Here is a 14,456-nt window from a genome sequence, read left to right on the forward strand (position 1 = left end):
GAATTCCAGCCTGACAGCACTGAGAGCTGGCAGCTGAAGGCTTAAATGATAATTCTTGAGAGGGTTAAGAGACCGGAGTACAGGCCTTTTCCTTAATTTTGGAAAGATAGCAGCTGAAACTGAGGTGCTGTTGACCTTGAAGGCTAGGTAAGGTGAACTTCATGTCTGCATTTTCTCTGGGCACCAGTCTTCTGTCTCAGGAGAATAAGGAAACATGTATCCCTCACAAACTTTTGTGGCTCTCATTGTAAAATAAATGTAGATACGTCATTTTTGCATCTTATCAATGGGAACCTTCCCTGTGTGAACTCAAGCAACTATGCTTGCTTGCTGGCACCCAGGGACCAAGTGTCAGAGAGCCTCTAGACCTCTGGTTTTCCCTAAGTCTATCTGTTTTTGTTTGTGTGTTTCTCTAATTTTCTTTGTTTCTGGAATCCTCTAGAACTCTCTTGGCAAAAAAATTTCCTATACAATGGTTAGGAAAAATGTCAAACATAAAAGTAGTGTGTTTTCATAATAAAAAAAGAACCAGATCAGCAAATTAAAACTGATCACTAAGAAAAAACAGTTTCCAGATAGATGATTTCAAGAAAAGAAACAACTGAGAGACATATGGAAGAAAGAGGGAATGAGGAAAGCAAGAAAAAATTAATAGAAAGAGAGATACAAAGAGAGAGTAAGAGAAAAATAACCAAAACTAGTGAGTAGAAAATCAAGAATAAAGAGCGAAAATAGAGGGAAAAAATCTTGTGAGTGTACTTGAGAAAATAAACAGAAATTAGTAGAAAGACCTAAAGTTCAGCTTAAAGTACAGCCTAAGTTTCAAGTAAGACCAAGACCATGAGGTAGTACAACAAGTACATATGGAGAGTAATTTAAGTACATATAGGTAAATCATTCCTTCAGAATACACGAAAGTGAGTGTGACCACACTATTTCAGCAATTCCAGGAAAATTTCTTTGAGATAGTTTAATGTTACTAATGAGGATGTGATCTGGTTCAAATCTATCCTACAGCTTCATGAGATGTAACCTCCTCTGTGTCATTACATCACATAACAAGTGTGACTACATTTTCTCTTTCTTTAAATTTTTATTTATTTTTTATTGTGAAAATACTGTACAGAGGGGTTACAATTACATGGGCAAGATAATGAGTACATTTCTTTTCAAGCATTGTAGCCTCCTCCTTTGCTTCCTCTTCCCATCCCTTCCCATCCTCCCCCAGCCCCCACCCCCAATCCTCCCCCCACACCCCAAAGTTGTAAAATTCATTTTCAACATAACGACTTGTACTTCTCATTGTTGCAAGGGGTCCACCTGTATCCTTATTTAAACGACTTGTTTTTCCCCTTCTTCTCCACAAATTGTACTGACATCAAATACAGTGAAAGAAAGCAGGGGTTATACTGTGGGGGAGGGACATACAAAGCAACAAAGAAATAATCTTATAAATGCGTTAGAAACAATCGCATGAAAGAAAAATAACATTTGAATACATATCTTAGGGTTCATTTCCCTAACATCACTGTGACTACATTTTCTGACAACATAAACCTAGACACTCTGAAGCAAATTTGCATTCAACTTAGAAAGAATATAACTGTTTAATGTGCTAAATCTACAAGCAATCTTTATCTGCTAAATCTACAAGCTATCTTTATCTGATTTATGAATATGTTCCAGAGGCTGAATCTGTGTGGTTGGTATTGTTTTTAATTCTTGAACATCTTTAGGTTAATATAATGGAATAAAAAACAAATGAAAAATTAAAAAAAAAAACAACTCACCAGAGATCTATTCATTCTCTCTTGCTGCTGACAATGAACAGTTGAATCTGGAAGCATGGCTGGGATAGAAGGGAAATGACGCATTCAGAATTGAATCTGTGAGATTTTGGGCCCAGAATTTCCTCTTGCAAACATGAGACATGGGCTGGAAAATCATAAAGCCTTCTTGTAAGAGAGGAATCTTTAATATCTCAAGCAGGGCATTAAAGTCTCCAATAAACACAAATCCAGTCTATTTCCTGTTAGGCAGATATTACTAAACCAACTAATTTCTTCTTTATGTACACACTAAATTTGCAAACATCAATGTTCCCACAGAAAATATTTAAAACTGAAAGCAAAAACATATCACATTTCCACTAAAAGTAGTTTCTGCTGAAATATACTTCGAGATGTATGAACTGCTTCCTTTTAATGCAAAGGTATCCTAGGAACTGATTGGAATTTGTGTTCTCCCTCATTCATTTACATATTTAAACACCATGGACAGCATGTATGATGTAACTCAGTAGTTTTCACCCAAAGTTATAGAGGAAAATGTATAAGAATATATTTCTTCTGTTATAATATTTCAATAATGGTTGTCCAATGGCACATTTGACTGTACCCATTGCACACCTATGCAATGACTTGCAATTTGCCATTTAACATGCTTTGGCCAAAGGGACATGAGTAAAGATGATGTAAACCCAGGTTTCAGAAGTCCCTAATGCTCACTTTTCCTAAAGAGTCATGGCAAGAACCTTGGCCATCCTGCTGGAGATACAGGGCTTAATAAAGACACAACATACAGTACTCAATATAGGAATGACACATAAAACCTTGAGTAAGACATATTACCTCAAGTTTTCTTCTGAGATTTTTCTTATGAGGCCAAATGTCCCTGATCAACAAGTTCTGAATTACCAGGTGGAACCAACCGATTACAGCTAGCATTAGCAATCCATAGATGGCATATTTAAGATAAGTTTCAATGCTTAAATACTAAAAATTATAGTGGTAAAAGGCTAAATAAAATAGTGAGAAGAGGATTAGGGATTAGTACATAAATAGATACTTTCAGTCATAACAAATACCCCACCATCCCAAACCACAGCCTCAGGTACCCTCTCATAACTTGGCTCTGGCTTATTCCTCAATCCAGCTCATCAGGACTCCTAGATATTAGATTAAACCTTGCAACAGCACAAAGTGATTGAGAGTGGTGTAGGAAAGAGTACCACGAGAATCTTGTGCTCAGGGAAGTAGCAACTATTTTTGCGTAAGACAAGGGAAGCTAGCAACATCTTCCCCATCCTGTGCTTTTCTGCTTCTTCCCATTAGGGCTTCTCAGAATTGACACGATCTGTCCATTTAGGATGGAGATTCCTATTCATAGGGTGGTCTGCTTCAAACATTGCTAGGCTTCATTCCTAAAAATACAGGACAAGCCCTCACTACTCCAATATCCCATGTACAACTGTCTCTAGAAACAGGGTCATGTACAAATGCTTGTGAACTCAAGGTAGGAGATTAAAATCTCAAGCCAAACAGATTAAAATATCTCTAGGAGAAACAACACTGAAGCCCCAAATACAACTGCAATACAAGAGGACTCAAGGCAGGCACACACCGCAGAATTTCACTAGAATTCTTCCTGTACTCCTCTTACATCTGAATCCCTTGGTCTTGGAGTACAAAATGCACAGCTCTTGGGCTCTCCTCATCTGGAGATTAACCCAGCTTACTCTCAGGCATTCGGGAACCAGCTTCTTGCATCTGAAGGTCCAGAGGCTAATGGCAGCAAAAACTCCTGAACCTCAAGCAAATTATCAACCCCAGACTGAAGAAGAGTGTGGAGGAGGAAGTATGCACTTTGACTCTAGTGTAAAGCTCTCCTCTGAGCTGACGAGCTCAGGAATGGTGCTTGCAGACCCAGAGTTCAAAACCCACAACCGACCACAAAAACAGAAACAGAAACCCATAGAGGGTAGACTCCTGCAGCAATCGCTCAGTTCCTACCTGACATTAGTTCCAAAGATCCATATACCTCCAAAGATCCAAAGCACAGAGCCTGGCTCCAGCCTCATGGCTCCCACCAATGGAAGGCCAAACTGTACTTCAGGGTACTTCCAGCAGCAAGGCAAAGGGAAAGAATCTGGTAGAATAGGTAGACTTCAAACACCCATGGTGATCAGGAAGTTGCATGTGCAAAAGGATCTTCGACCCCACCTCCACCCTACAAAAAAAGAAAAAAACCCAGGACTTTCAAAGGACATGTCCTCCATGGAGACTACAATTCCCACAATGCTCAGCACACTCTGCTACACCCCTGGTCCCAAGTGTGCTTGGATGCATTGGGACTTGTCTCTCCCTGCTGTGGGAGCTAAGCTGAGTTTCTTCTTGACAACCACCATTTCCTTCCTGAAATATTATAAGACCAGCCACAAAATGCAAATATATGTGGAGAATTGGATGCATTGGCTTTTTGCTTCTTAGTTCTAATAATGAAATTGAGGTTATGAGACTGCTTGCTTATACCTTTCTGTTTGATCAATGCCTGCATTCTGCTGAATGTAAATTATATCTCTGTTTGGCCTTAAATTGTTTAATACCTCCCCTCTCATCTTACAAAGGTACTCACAGACACTAAACTTATACCTGGGTCATTCCCATTGCTGTAATATAAACACTGGCATAAAATAGTGAGATTGTTAGGTAGATATGCACCATAATCCTTGTGTTGATTTGGATTTTGCAAAATCTAACAATTAATTTTCCAGAAACTCCCCAATTTTAAAGTTTGCTTTTCATTCAAGGGTTTTACAATTTTTTCTTTTTGCTGTTGGTCCTGAGGCTTCAACTCAGAGCTTGGGCACTGTCTGTGAGCATTTGCTGTGCTCTCTTGCAAGTCCTTTAATAATCTCTTCAGGTAACTAGTGAAAAGTTTCCTCACGGGGCTTCTTAAGAACGTGGCACATTACCTCCATTTTCCTACAAAGAGAGTGCTTTAGGGTAGAGGAGTGAAGTTTAGGGTAGGTCTATGTTGATGTGAAGCTTAATCACTTGCAAACCAATCTGCTTTTGTCTTTGCATTTTGCATGTGCAAATCTCCTTACAATTCTAACTGCTTCTCTGATCCTAAAAGTTCCTCTCAGTAGCTTCTGGTTACATCCCTAGGGAAGCTCAGACTTGTCTTCTCAGACCTTATCAATTAAGCTGTGCAATAAATCTTATGTCTCCTGCCACATTCCCCTTACAGCACAAGCCAGAGTCTGCCACCAAAGGCAGGATAATTAAAGAGACAGAGAGATGGCTGATGGCACAATTCTGCTATATTTCCAAAAGTGCAAACAGCACATTCTTTCCTTATTCTAAGTCAACCTATCATTTCCACCAAAGCCTCCCTTCCCTTAAAGCCCCAGGCCAAACAGCTAGAACACAGACTTCCTCAAACCAAGAAAGGACAAGGACTTGCATTCCTGAGGGTGGGAGTCAATGGCCCTGAAGCCTTTATTCACAGATTATATGTTGAGATCTCTCATTGAAGGTCTCTTTCTCCACTTTACAGACATGGACCACATTGTCCTACAGAGTAACTTGAACCTTTGCAAGGATCTATGAACTAGACAGAAACATAAAGTTATGTGCATGTGGGTTCACATGACAAAAGATACCAAACTATTCGTGACAATCTATCATTACCCTGGCTTATAAGACATTTCAATATCAACTTCAATTGAGGACAATGACTATACCCTATGGAGGACTTTAGGCTTATACAAGAATGGTAATTTTCTGCACGAGGGCCAAAGAACCCATTTTACAAAATATCTTCCCTGGCCTTGGAGTGCTTTCTACTCAGGGTCTGGGTACTGTCCCTTAGCTTTGGTAATAAAGGAACAAAAGTGTTTAGAGTCTATCAACTTGATTTACAGCACTACTTGAGGGAAATTTTGTGATAATTGGCCATAACACTCTCACAGCATTTCCTACCTAGTTTGCCTTTCAATTGTGATCTTAAAACCTCATACTCTTGAGCAAGTAAGAATTCTGATGTAAAGCACCAGTACCCTGTTAGATTAGGAGATCTTAATTACTTGATCCAAGTACGAATAATGGTTTCCACAGAATAGGATAAAAAATTTATAACATCATATAGACATATGCAAAGGTCCTTTTGCAATCACTTTGCACAGATCATATTATTGGTCCTCAGGTTGAATTCAGCGGCAAAAATTTGTGAGGCTTCCTGTACCTTCTATGCCAGATGCCCTTTTTTATCACTGATTTTTCACCTTAGGGTCCTGCTTCTTTGCCTGGGCCTTTTGACACACTAACTTTGTAATTACATATCACAAGTAGCAAACAATATAGGCACATATGACCAGATCCATGCTTTCATTGGCTAAGACCCCATATTCATGAAGCTTTTGCACGGGATTGCCTACAAACACTTTCTAATTTCAGCTTCCTGAGTAGCTAAGATTCCACACATGAGGGACTGTAATTGCTCATTTTTAATTACTAGTCTTACATTAAAAGAAGGAAAGGGTACTTTACCAATTCAGTGAGCATTAAGTCCCTTAAATTCTGAGTTCAAGCAAAGTGTTGGCCAAATGATAATAACAAATATAATCAAAGCATTAATAAAATGTTATCATCAGGCCTACTTTGAATGAAAGTGTACTTTGGTTCATAATTTGATCTACATAACAGGCCTAGGTAAGACTCTAGTCTATGAGCCATCCTTCTCAGAAAGCATCCAGTTTGTAATCATGGGAGAAAGAGCTATTTCCAAAAGTATGATGTTAGTGTGTGTGTGTGTGTGTGTGTGTGTGTGTGTGTGTGTGTGTGTGTGTGTGTGAGGTACAAGTAGGAAGGCCAAGGGCAAAGGTGCCTCCCAATCCCACTATTTTTTTTACTAGGCCTCTGTAGATAAGCAGAAGTGTGAAGAGTGTGAGGGAAGGGTTTAAGCGAGCAACTAGCTAAATCTTGCAATGTGAACTCCACTGTCCTTATCTTGTAAATGGAATCATAGGCAGGATTTAAGGATTCCTTTTTTTATTGTGAAAATACTGTAAAGAAGAGTTATTATTTTTGAACAATTGAAATAAGTACTGAAATTCTTGAAGCCACATGAAGCCTGAGCTGAAGCACTGCAGGAAACCTCCTGTTCCCAGAGAGAGATTTCTTCAGAACAGCCCACAGGGCTCATGCTTTGATTCCTAGCTTTTATGGAGGCCAAGATGAGAGAATCTCCTTTGAAGCCAGCTCTGGTTGGCTTCAACACATTTCCTGAGTTGAACACATAATATTGGCACAAAAACATTTCTTCATGAAAGTGTGAAAGTAGAGCTCTTCATGTAACCAAACAGCTCTGGACATATGTACAATGACTGGCTTATATAGGATCTGGAGTCTTGGTCTTGGTTTATTAAGTACTTTCTGATGTAACAGACATTTTTTTCTAAATGCCTCCAGGATATCTTTAATTACATAACTATACTGGGGCATCTAACTTGGCTCTACAAATTCGAAATTTAGGTCAAACTTTCTGTTTCTGTAAAAGAAGACAGTATATTTGTAGAATGCCACATTTAGGAAGATGGAATACTGGAGTGTATTACACAGTTAGCAGTCTGCAAGCAGCCTGTTGTAACAAAGACTTGCAGTCCACAAATACACTTAGACAACTTGGAAAAAGGACAGAAAGGGAAAAAAAAGAATATAAATAACACCAAGAAATCAATCAGCAGCAAGAGAGTCCTGAATTGGGACACTATGATGACCAGAGACAAGCCAGGAGACAGGACACAGGACATGATCACAGAAATATATGGCATGGTGTCTGGTGCCACTGCTGGTGCAGCCTAAATAGGGCCTAAGCAGGAGGCAGGTCTACAGGAAATTCCCAGTCCCAGGAACTGAACTAACAGATTGAATAACATATCAGCCAAATGCCCATGCCTGCTTCCAGGGATCCAGCCACACCCATCAGTTGGGAGGTAAGTGATGGATGGGGCATTTCCTTCACCCTGCATGAAGACAAGATGCCAGACCCCACCATCCACCATGTGCCCAATAGGGCACCAGCCAAACCTGATCTCCTTACTTAATATTACTGAATTATTAAATCTATTTATAAAATGTTGCATCCTCTTTATCATTTTGTAAACAGGTCAAGAATTTGCTTTTTGTAAAAGCCATTTTTTGAGCCCCACTTCTGAAAGAATAATTCTCACATTCACGAAAAATTAAACATTCTTCTTTTGAATAGTTCATTTCTTCCTTCTTCCTCATTCCTTCCCTTCCTCTTTCCCTTTCTCACTTCCTTCCTTCCTTCTTTCCTTCCTCTCAGGGCCTAGAAGTGATGCTGTAGCTTAAGTGGCAGACAGTATTCTCTTTGTTAATTTCAATTTTTGTGAGATATTAATCAATATCTTTGTGTGCTTGATTATTTCCCCTAATGTCATATCTACATTGGCCCTCTATGAGATAACACAGGTACGACACATCGTTCACACTGGTGTTTTATTATAGCTCACTCAGCAGAACAACTAAATGTGCTGAGTGAATCAATCACAAGTTGTTCATCACCAGTGATTAATTAAAGAAAAGAGCAAGCACTGAAGACATTTTGAGGTTTTCCCCCAAGGCAAAATCCTGAGACTCTTGTCTTTATTAATCCACCATATTTTTTAGAATATATATTTTATTGTAAAGATACTATATGAATTGGTTATACTATTATATGAATTAGGTCATGAATACATTTCCTATAGAGCATTGTTACCCCTCTGAGAAAGACTTTACTACTATGTATGTACTGCAATAAGGACTAATATCTTCCATTAGATCTTCCATTCAAAAACTGAACTGGAATAAGTAAGTCATTTCTACTGTATTGCATGGATCACACATACACAGGGGGATTTAAAGGAGCAAGAGAAAAAAAGTTGTTCTCATGTTCTTGCCTCCTAAGTCTTCACTCAACTATTGTTCCCCTAACCATGTTGCAGATGGTCTGAATGCAGTCCCAAAGGTACAAACCTCATATTTCTAAGAAGAGTTTATCAAATTACCCTGACACACCATTCCTTAGTATAAAAGACGCAAGTTAATAACTTCAATCTCTGAATTACTTGTTGTGACTGGTTGTTTCCACATGCTTTGGATAATATTGAATGACACCATCCCCACTCAATACGATGGAAGTATGAGAAATGTTGGCTCAAAGAAAGCTGAAGAATGAAGCATGGTTTCCCATCTTACCTAGCTTACCTCTGCCATGAAGGATTTCTCTGTATAATTTACACAGGTTTTCTGACAGAGATTTTCCTACATTGGGTTTCTTTCCTGGGTGAATGTTCTAATACTTGCTGAAGGTTGGCTTCTGATTGAAAGACTTCCTCTCATGTTTATATTTACAGAGATTCTGTCATGTGTCCAGGTCTCTGATACCTGTACAGATGGGACTTCTGGCAAAATGTTTTCTATACTCATAATTTCTTTCCAGTGTCTGCTCTCACATATGTTGAGGACTCAGTTCTGATTGAAAGTCATTTCACCTATGTTCTATGCACTACTTTCTTTTCTCCTATTGAGTCAGTTGTCTGATGAACATGAGCTATTCCTTTCTGATCAAAGAATTTCCACATTTGGAGTATTTTTTATTTTATTTTATTTTATTTGTTTGTGAACATACTGTACAGACGGGTTACAATTACCTGGGCAAGATAATGAGTACATTTCTTATCAAGCATTGCAGCCTCCTCCTTTGTTTACCCTTCACATCCCTTCCCAGCCTCCTTCCACCTCCCCACCCTATATTTCCCCCCACCCCCACCAAAGTTGTGAAGTTCATTTTCCACATGACAACTTGTACTTCTCATTGTTGCAACGGGTCCACCTGTAACCTTAAACGACTTGTTTTTCCCCTTCTCCTCTACAAATTATACCAATATCAGGGATTATACTGTGGGAGAGGGAAATACAAAGCAACAAAGCAATAATCTTATAAATCCGTTAGAAAGAAATGCATGAAAGAAAAAAACAAATACATATCTAGGGGTTCATTTTCCCAACATCACATTATCTGACCTTTTCTACTTCACTCATACATATACTTGATATTGCAAATAATAGGTCCCATGGTTTCCTTTATTCACATTTGTAATAGTTTTAAGATTATTCCGCTGTGTGTATCCTATGAACTTGGATCCCTGAATACTTGGTAAAGGACTTTCCACAATTGTTACATTTGTATTTTCTCGCCTGTGTCAGTTCTGTGATGCAAACTGAGTTAGGACTTTTTCTTGAAAACCTTTCCATTTATTTTTCCTACATAGGATTTCTCTCCTCTTTGTGTGTGAGGGTGTGTGTGTGTCTGTGTGTCTGTGTTTTGTGTGTTCTGTGATGAACCCTGAGCTGTGTCTTGTAGTTGGAGGACTCCACATCTGCTATATCATAAGGTCTCTATCCTGTATTGGTTCTGTATTGCAATTTCAATTTTCTTACAGATCAAAGCCTTTCCCATTTGGTACAATCCTAAGTTATTTCGTTTGTGTGAAAGAACTTATGTGTGTTAAGCTGTGACCTCCAGGTCTTTCCACACTGGTTGCATTCATAAGGTTTCTCTCCTTGTGTTCTGTGATGGATGTTAAGTTGTACCTTCCAGGTGAAAGAATTTCCATGCCTGCTACATACATAACATTTCTCTCTGATGGGTTTTTTTCTGATGGACAGATAGGTGTATGTTCTGGGTGAAAGACTTTCCACATAGCTTACATTCATAAAATTTCTCTCTTGTGTGTGGTCTCTGATTGACAGTAATGTGTAGATCTTGGGTGAAATACGTTCCACACATATGACATTCATAAGGTTTCTTTCCTGTGTGTTTTCTGATGGACAGTAAGGTATGACTTCTTGGTGAGAGACTTTCCATACATGTTACATTCATAAGGTTTCTCTCCTGTGTGTGTTCTCTGGTGGATAGTAAGGTGTGACTTCTGGGTGAAAGACTTTCCACACATGTTACATTCATAAGGTTTCTCTCCTGTGTGTGTTCTCTGGTGGACAGTAAGTTGTGACTTCTTGGTGAAAGACTTTCCACACATGTTACATTCAAAAGGTTTCTCACCTGTGTGTCTTCTCTGGTGGACAGTAAGGTATGCCTTCAAGGTAAAAGACATTTCACACATGTTACATTCAAAAGGTTTCTCGCCTGTGTGTCTTCTCTGGTGGATAGTGAGAGTTGACTTCTGGGTGAAAGACTTTCCACAAAAGTTACATTCATAAGGTTTTTTTCCAGTGTGTCTTCTCTGATGGACAGTGAGAGTTGACTTGTGGGTGAAAGACTTTCCACACACATTACATTCATAAGGTTTCTTTCCTGTGTGTATTCTCTGATGGACAGTGAGAGGTGACTTCTGGGTGAAAGATTTTCCACACATATTACATTCATAAGGTTTCTCTCCTGTGTGTATTCTCTGGTGGTCAGTAAGATATGTCTTGCAGGTGAAAGACTTTCCACAAATGTTACATTCGAAAGGTTTCTCTTTTGTGTGTGTTCTCTGGTGGACAATAAGCTTTGATTTCTGGGTGAAAGACTTACCACACATGTTACATTCATAAGGTTTCTCTCCTGTGTGTGTTCTCTGGTGGACAGTGAGGTTTGACTTCCAGGTAAAAGACTTTCCACAAATGTTACATTCATAAGGTTTCTTTCCTGTGTGTGTTCTCTGGTGGACAGTAAGGTTTGACTTCGATGTAAAAGACATTTCACACATATTACATTCCAAAGGTTTCTCATTTGTGTGTTTTCTCTGGTGGACAGTAAGGTATGCCTTACTAGTGAAAATCTTTCCACACATTTTACTTTCATATGCTTTCTCTCCTGTGTGTGTTCTCTGAGGGACAAAAGGGTGTGTCTTCTCAGTGAAAGACCTTTTACATTGTTTATATTCTTCAACTACAGAAGACACATGAGGACTACATACAGCACATATCTTACCAGGCTCAATGAAAACACTCATGTTCTGACACCCAGTGACCTTTTCTGTCCTCATTCCTAAGGAGTTCCCATTATTCTTAATCAGTTCTGACTTCTGTTTTGAGCTCAAATTAAAACTTCTTATAAGTCTCACTTTTTCCTTCCCTGGGTTACTATTCATCACTGCTACTTCAGAGAGATATTTATTGTGATTTTCCTGACAGGTGCTAATCACATCCTCCATTTCTTGGACATCTAAAATGCATAATAGAAAAATAGACAAAGACATAAATGAGATCCATAAATTCCTTACTGTAAAGGTAATTTCTCACATTTTAACTGTTACAAGATTTTCAAATATCAAAGCATTGTTTGATGCAGAATATAAACTTTTCTCTGCAATGTCCTAACTATGAATGTAGTACTGACATTTTACAATGGAAAATAATGTTTTTCTCTAATTCAGATTTTTCTATTTATTTCTAGGAAATATTTACTGAAATTATTCATCAACATACTCTTAATGGTTCCATTCTGAATGTCTCTCTATGCCCAGCACAATTCATAAGATATTGTTCTGATCAGAGAATAGCAGCACTACCGTTCTCCTATTTTCCTCCTACCTGCATAATACTAGTTTAGAAGAAAATGAGATCTCCTTTTGTACATTTCTTATTGTCTTTTTCTCTTAAAAAATGACTTGCTACAGACAAAGAGAATTGCTAACATATTTAATGCAATTTGCCTCCATGTGAATTTTGGATTGACAATTCCTTGAGACAAAGGATCACCTAGTTCTCTGCCATACTATACTCAGGGGCACTAGGAATACTATCGCTCTGTACAGCTCAAGATAAACAGACCAACTGGGCTCAGGACCCATCATCACCATTCAAGATGCTTTAACTCACCTGTAAAATTCTTGCCTGAGACTTCTCTTATAAATGGATCTGCACCTTGCTCCAGCATCATGATCAATTTAGGTTTAGGAACACAGTGCCCTATGGTTAAGAAATAGTGGAGAATTATTGCTCGTGCTGGGTCATCATTAATGTAAGGTCACAGACATCCTGTCCACAAGGTTGCTCCTAAATCTGGTTTCTCAATTGTTTTTTAGGGTGTGGGGGTCCAGTAGTGGGGCCTGAACTCTGGGCCTGGGCACTGTCGGGCAGATCTTCAGCTCAAGGCTAGCATTGTATCACATGAGCCACTTCACCAACTCCAGCTTTTTTTCCCCTGCTTATGTGTTGCTGAGGAATCGAACACAGGGCCTCATGCATGGAAGGCAATTCCTCTGCCACTGAGCCACCTTCCCAGTCCATGGTTTCTCAATTCTTAACAGCTCCATGGTGGAGTAGCATCCAGCTTTGGGTTTATTTTGCCAACTGTGTGGATTGAACTCAGCTCTTTCGCTAAAAGCTAGCATTCTACTAGTTTGAGTCTTGGCTACATTTCTAGTTTTTGAATGGTTAATTGGAGATAAGAGTCTCATGGTCATTTTTCTCCAGCTGCTGGTTTCAAACTGAAACCTTTAGATGTCAGCCTCCGGAGTATCTAGGATTCTGGAAGCATTAAACCCTGTATCAGGTTTGGCTTAGAAATACACACTTTCACCTACTGATTTCTAGAGCATACTGTCAGTAGTAATGTATGTTCTATTGTAGACTTTAGATCCACCTATAATAATTACCCAAGTCTGGGAAGTCAGTCTCCTATTAGTGGATCATAGCTTAGAACTTTTGTCCAACTACTGATTTGCCTTCTTAAAGAATGAGAAAAAAATTAGCTCTTGTGTTACATATAATGAAGTTGAAGTTTCCCTTAGAAAAAAATGACACTTCCCATGGCCTGGAAGCCTTTTTTTTTTTTTTTCCAGAAAATGTAATGGTCCAAAGGCTTACACCTGTAATCATACATTTAGGAGGTGAGATCAGAAGAGGCTGGCTTGAAAGCAACCTGAGCCCGGAAACACAGAATATACCCCAAAAGAAAAGCCAAAATAGAATTGTGGGTCAAGCACTAGTGTGAAAGACAAACAAGACCATGCTCTCAGACTCAAATTTGACTGGCTTTTATACTAGCAGTTTCTTACCTGGGAATGGACTGGAATCTTCTCCCTAAATAACATAAATAGTCTAATGTCTACTAAAATAAAAACACTTGATCTTCCAAGTGAAAATAACCTTTGCTCACCCAAGGACATGAGGTTGCTGTAGGTCTCCAGTATTACATCTCTATGAAGGGTCCTTTGACCAGGATCCAGATCCTGCCACTCCTTCCAGGTGAAGTTCACAGCCACATCATCAAATGACATCAGCTTCTGTAATGGCACATTTCCATCAAGAAATTAGACCTGGGTTGTGAGAATTCCAACCTGGAATTTCATGATGTTGCAGGTATGCTTTGGTCTTACATAAAATGTTTGCAGCTAGCTTTGTTAACTAATCACTGGGAAAATTAAATAGCAAATTAGAAATATTTGACAATACATAAACCTGGTCATTAAAATACACAGATTTGCAGGGCGCTGGTGGCTTATGCCTGTAATCCTAGCTATTCAGGAGGCTGAGGTCTGAGGATCAAGGTTCAAGGCCAGCCCAGGCAGGAAAGTCCATGAGACACTTATCTCCAATAAACCACCAGAAAATGAAAGTAGCACTGTCACTCAAGTGGTAGCACTCACCTTAACCAGA

The 14,456-nt window shown here is 39.0% G+C and overlaps 1 protein-coding gene across 1 annotated transcript in view; it reads right to left on the bottom strand.

Moving 5' to 3' along the window:
* LOC138807115 (zinc finger protein 717-like) overlaps window positions 1-14,077 on the bottom strand; it is a 59,523-nt gene extending 45,446 nt beyond the window's left edge. The window contains exons 1-3 of the mRNA XM_069992684.1: window positions 13,957-14,077; window positions 12,675-12,764; window positions 10,721-12,018 (exon numbers count right to left, since the gene is read on the bottom strand). Of these exons, the coding sequence (XP_069848785.1) occupies window positions 10,721-12,018; window positions 12,675-12,764; window positions 13,957-14,077 (1,509 nt within the window). The remainder of the gene's footprint in view (window positions 1-10,720; window positions 12,019-12,674; window positions 12,765-13,956) is intronic.
* Window positions 14,078-14,456: the final 379 nt, after the last annotated feature.

The sequence above is a fragment of the Dipodomys merriami genome, unplaced genomic scaffold, assembly GCF_024711535.1.
Source record: "Dipodomys merriami isolate MVZ:Mamm:240054 unplaced genomic scaffold, mDipMer1.0.p SCAF_411, whole genome shotgun sequence".
Taxonomy (NCBI): domain Eukaryota; kingdom Metazoa; phylum Chordata; class Mammalia; order Rodentia; family Heteromyidae; genus Dipodomys; species Dipodomys merriami.